The sequence below is a fragment of the Pavona decussata genome, unplaced genomic scaffold, assembly GCF_977016875.1.
Source record: "Pavona decussata unplaced genomic scaffold, jaPavDecu1.1 SCAFFOLD_64, whole genome shotgun sequence".
NCBI lineage: Eukaryota > Metazoa > Cnidaria > Anthozoa > Scleractinia > Agariciidae > Pavona > Pavona decussata.
Genome location: NW_028145484.1, coordinates 4,998,095 through 5,003,891, shown reverse-complemented (window position 1 = coordinate 5,003,891; position 5,797 = coordinate 4,998,095). Strand labels below are relative to the sequence as shown.

Genomic DNA, 5,797 nt, shown 5'->3' with positions numbered 1-5,797 from the left:
TTTTCGTTTCAACGCATTTTTCACAGTGACCAAAATTCGCACTAAATATCTTCCATCGCTGCTACCGCAAATTTGGATGGTCAGTCGGAGAATATATGTTTTGCGTAAACAAATAAAAAAGTATTTTGTCATAAGCGCACGATTTTTAATAAAGACATCTCTGTGTATCGGATATTCATTTTAATGTTGCTGCGTTTGATCAAGACAGTCACATTGTTGAATACTTTTGTAGAACCAGCAGTCACATGGAAACACAGACTTGTGGGCTTGACAAGGAATTCCTCACTGGGAGAGAAAGGTTGTCTTAACAGCAACAGAAGGAAAACTCATCGACAAACAAAGAATCGAGCACGATTTTTGTTTCTAGTAAATCAAGGAAGCGAGCGAGTCTATGTTTTCGACTGAAATGTTCTTTGGCACATTGACCGACGCCATCTGTTTTATAAACTGCGCGAACTTTCTGAAAGACAAAATTCAATATTCAAACCTTTGCTCAGATTAAAACCCCTCAAGGCTACACGAGTGTCGTGAAATAAAAGAAGCAAAATAAACAATTTCCACCATAGAATAGATGATCATATAACGAGATCTTCGATCTAAAAGTGCGAGCGCTCGCCCAAGTATCATTGCGCTATTTTTTTCCTGCCGCGCAAATTGGTTTCAAGTTGACAGACCATCTTTGCGAACAAAATTCAGCGCCAAAGAGAATTAATCAAGGGGAAGCTAGGAGACGCAACTCATCGGCAATTTCATTAGATTCCATTCTTTGATTTTATCTTTTGACTCAATGAGATTCTTCAACGAAGTGATTATCGTTTGTCAGCGACTTTATCTAGCAAATTAGACCGCGAGCTCGTTTTGATGAGGACTTCTCAATGACTTGAACTACGGAAATCTGCCTTGAAAACTTCAAATGAGCAACAAAGGCCAGTTTAATATTTTTAACCGTTTACTGAATAGAAACCTTCCATCAAAGAGTCCGCTAACGTTCTACAAAATATTAATAATATCAGTAAAGTGGGAAATTTTCCTTAAGGCAGCTGCGCTCTTCTCAAGAACAAACACAAGTTGACTACGGTAGTTGCGCGCATAAAACAGCTAACAAATTGGACATAAAAAATTATACAGATTTGAATAACTTATAATCTAAAACTAGACCTTCGCAAATTTACAGTATGTGAAAGAATTCGCCCGAATATATATACCTCCCCATTTGTACAATACGCTTTAAATTCATATGGCAGTTCGATAGCATTGTCTCTGAGTCTCTGTAAATAGAATACGTTTTTACAATTTTCATACAAGAAATATACACCGTGGTAATTTTTTCTGTCTTTCATATCAAGAAAATAGTTCATCCTTGTCTTACAGGAACCTGAAGAACTATGACCTGGCGATTTTCAGGAGGATGACATTTGTTAATATGGCGAGTAAGGCCAGGAGAGCTATAAAACGTACTAGAACAATGTTTACAAGAGTATATTTCACCTGTATGTATCCTTGCGTGTCGATCAAGGCTTCCCTTATTGGCGAAACCATTACCACATACGTTACAAATAAATGTCTTAGGTCCAACCGCATGGTTTAAAACGTGTTTAGCGCGGTTTGTAAGGCTGCGGAACACTTTACCGCAGTACTGGCATGGATACGGTCGATCATCGTTGTGATTGTTCATATGTTTCCTCAAGTAGGCTTTACGTCTGAAGGTTTTGTTGCAAACTTCGCATACGAACTGTCCTTGGCTGTTACCCACTGGACTCGCCGCTCGTATGTCTGATTCCGTCGTGGTGAGGCTGATTTTGCTGTCTTCGGCGCTGGTTTTCGCGCTGTTCGCGAGTTGATCGCGTGGAGCCGGTGTCTGAGCTGGGGCTGGTTTCTTTTCATGCGGTGAGCGAGGTCTGTGCCATCGGCGGTGAGACGCGAGGTTGGCCGGACAGCTGAAAACCTTGTCACACTCCGGGCACCTATATTCGGTGTGCTGAATTCCGCTACACTTGTGCTGAGCGAGCGAAAATGGATCAGTGTACACTTCCTTGCAGAGCTGGCAGATAAACTGCGACTGCGGCAGTGGGCCTTTTGGTTTAGGAAAATCGAACTTGTCTTGGCAAATGGCAAACTCCTTATGCTCGAGAACTGCGGTTTTGCCACCATGATCTGTGTGTTTTTCGTTGAGCGCTTCGCGTCCGGTAGAGCTGCTGTCTTTAGCTTTGTTCGATTTGTCTCGGCTTTCAACAAGCGTCGGGCTAGGTTTGAATTTCTTGGCCGGCGAATTTTCCTTTTCTTTTTCCACTTTAAAAGGCTTGAAAGCGCTGCTGGTAATGTTGCCGTTAGGCGCAGAGGTGAGCAGCGTACTTAACGAAGTTAACACCGGCGCTTTATCCGTCTTGGTCAGCGATGAATGCATAATTTCTGAAACCGCAGACGTAGTAGTAAGCACAACGCTATCCAGCTCGTGATATTCAGGTACGGCATCATACTCTAAAGTTCTCTTTTCTGCGGACGAGTTTCCAAAATGAAGTCTCTTCTTCTTCACCAAGAATGCTTTAGGCATGATCTCTCCTTTGTCAGTTCACTGCTACCAGTTGTTCTTCAAAAATATTTTTCTAGGTCAACCAGGAACCGCCGAAGAATAACCAAAATAATAATAATAATATACACGATTGCTGTATTTTTTAACCGTTATCAGAACGTACACATGGGCCTGTTTCCACTTTTTAAAGTTATCCTCCTGCTGAAATCCAGCGAAGAAATTTTTCTAGTCAGGTAGGCGCGCGAGATGTCTACAGTGCCCGTTGGAAGCTGAAATGTTCTCAAGATCGGAAACGCAAATGTTTTAATTGTGTCCGTACTGGCAGCTGGTTGCGCGCTCATACGGTGGTTGTTAAGAGGTTTAAGAACTGTTCATTGAAATGTCACACGCGAAAGCCCCTCCCTTTGTTAAAAATGTTTTTTTGTTGTCATTCCTCACACGTGTTTGGTATTGTTCTCCTGGCGGGTGTGCAACTATATTAACATTTCATTAAAAAACGAGGGTGTGTCGAAGTCGCCTTGCTGCCCGTGAACGAGCAACGGTCGCGGATTTTCGCTAGCGTCGCTTCTCGCTGCGATAAAAATCTACCAAGCAAATGCGGATATTGAATTGGGCTATTTGCTCATAAAATCGCTCATATTTTCGCAAAATAACCACAAAATAATGCCTTATGCAAAGCGAAGTGTTTATGCATAAACAAAAGTTTCCGGCAGAAACGGAACGCGATGTCTAATTACGTAGTAATTTGTAACACGTGGCCATGATTGACAGCTGTCCTTAAACGATAGCCATTCATTGGCTTCTGAGCAGTTGGGACTGACCCTTTGATTGGTTGAGTATCAATAGTTTCATGCCAGAACACAATTTACATTTTATTATTATTATTTCGAAGAGCAAGAATGTCGACTGAAAACGATCATAGCTAAAAAAGAATAATAAAACTCTAATACCGGAACTAATGATAAAAACTAACAGCATAAGAATCGAGCAGTTTGCAAATACGAGCGAAAATAAAATATGCTTCAGAAAAGACATTTTCGCTAAATTACTGAGTTAAGATACAGTAAAATTCACTAAAGTTCGCTAAAGACCGGTTTTAAGCAATGGAGAAATTTAGGCAGCAAAGCAGATGTTTTAGCGGTGTAAAATGATTCGAAATAGATTTAGTACTTGCGCGAAGCCAGGCTGGGCGAAAACAAAATGGGATTCTAAATTCGTTAATTTTACCTAAACTTCAATCCAGTGGTTTTGTTGTTTTTAATTTATTTATTTTCTGAATATGCGAACAAGCACGGCCTACTCAAACTAGCAAAATCGCATTAGTATGGATACCATTGCTATTTTAAAGGCAAAACAAACGCAAGGGGAGAAATCTTCAAGCGCGCCGCAGTTAGCCGGGAAACCTTCTTCCAAAAGAAATAGCGTTTCCTGTAAGTTGTCGCAAAAAGAGCAAGAAATTTCGAAATGGATGGTAAAAGATGAACTTGGACATTAAAAAGAAGCGCAGCAGCTGTGTTGTCCTTTTCTGTTTTTAATTTCCTCCCGCGCTCGAAATTCTGTTCTTCAGTTTCGTCTTTTTTCAACGATTCATATCTACCGATCTCTAAGTCATGTGTTGGGTTTTTAAAAGGGTTTCGCAAACGGAATGAGAAATTTCCGCTGCACAAAAGAGTTACGGCTGCGGTTACAAGCTAGGAGTTTTTATTTAACCACACTGGGTGAATTTTTTTCATTCGCCTCAAGGTGTTCTTTAGGAGTAAAACTTAGGGTTCCATTTAAACAAAGTAAACATCCTTTGCAAGCATTGTATATCTCCAAGGCATTGCAATTAAGCTTATTGACACTCTGTCTTCGCAGCTTTTTCAATCTTAAGATCCATCGGCTCGTGGCGCGGATGTCCACTTCTGCCACAACACAGGGGCCCTTGAGATTGGTCAAAAGATTTCTAAAGCCTTCCAAAGGAATTGTCCTCGGATCATTACGGTCGCTCTGGATACCAACCCAAAACAATTTCAGTTGTTGTTTTCTCTTCTAGATACAAAGGAAAAGCGTTCACTGTAGCAGGCGTTACTTGCATCTTGGCATCCACGAACGTAACTCAAACACTTTGCTTTTCAATAAGGAATTGTCAGGAAATATTAACACTAAAACAAAGCTTTTAGATCGTACAGGCTGCTTTTTTAATCGCAACGTTCGCATCGCGCAAATCACCCGAAACGCGTCGAGAACAAAAAGAGCATCGGAGTCTTTTAATATTATAAAATAAATAATAAAGCTGAACTTACTCGAACAAAAATTAGAGATAGGAGTCCACGGATAATTACAAAAACACGGCCATGGTGAAGCAGGTGTAATCTTGAATATATGAATACTATTTTCGTAAAGAATAATTAGAAAAATTTATTGTACATTTTTCAAGACACTTTGGCGTGAATTTACATATGTATGGACATCATCTGTGAAGTTGATCGCTTCTCTCACGGCTTAAATCAAACGATAATAGAGCAATTTGAAGGCTTACTGGCGCCGAACCGCAAGATCAATGAATCAGCCATGGTGTTGCATAACAAATGCGCAAACTGGTTTGATCTCGAAGTCGCAAGCTCAATTGCTCGCAAAACTGATAAATATGTTTTGTGATTCTAAATGAACAAAGGGTTCAAGTGTAAATAGAAAAGAGAGACTAGCGATCGGAAATCTGTGAGCGAAACGTCGACTAAAGTTCAAGAATGCAAGTTTTCAATAACGCCGCGGGAAAGATTTAGGAAATCCAAACAGCAAATCTTCCACGCGCGCATAAGTAAGTAATCTTCGCCGGCGATGTAGGTGAATTTCTTCGAATGATAGACGTCCGCGTTAAGACTTTAAACTAAGTTGAAGTAAAAAAAAAGGAGCTCACTTTCGGAAAATAATTCCACTTAAGAGTGAATAATACAAGACGAAAGCTCCCTTCGTTCGAGATTAAAACATGGCCTCCCATTTATAATCGAATGATTTATATGTTTGTTCTTACGTTGATTAGGAAAATTTATTACCCCTGGAAAAATAATTATCAAAGTCACTCTGGTGAGAGCAAATTTTCGTCTAAGGGAAACTTACTCTGTGGAGTTCTTTCGTGAAAATGATTTCTTCGGGCGAGAGATTCGAGTTTTTTTTTATTTGCTAAATTTGCGTGCGAAATTTTTCTCTGTTACAATACAATCCTAAAGAATTCACTCGCAGTCGACTCCTGTTAATTGAGTTTTTCTACAAAAGCTTACAAACGAA

The 5,797-nt window shown here is 40.1% G+C and overlaps 1 protein-coding gene across 1 annotated transcript; it reads right to left on the bottom strand.

The window, feature by feature from the left end:
- Nucleotides 1–914: 914 nt before the first annotated feature.
- LOC146478667 (insulinoma-associated protein 1-like) lies at nucleotides 915–2,924 on the bottom strand. The gene has a single exon (XM_085112262.1). It carries the CDS (start codon nucleotides 2,549–2,551, stop codon nucleotides 1,355–1,357), a length of 1,197 nt encoding a protein of 398 aa, XP_084968388.1. The 5' UTR covers nucleotides 2,552–2,924; the 3' UTR covers nucleotides 915–1,354.
- Between the last annotated feature and the right edge of the window lie 2,873 nt (nucleotides 2,925–5,797).

What these genes read in the sequence shown, in the direction of transcription:
- LOC146478667 (XM_085112262.1), bottom strand. Translation starts at nt 2,551, where the DNA reads ATGCCTAAAGCATTCTTGGTGAAGAAGAAGAGACTTCATTTTGGAAAC.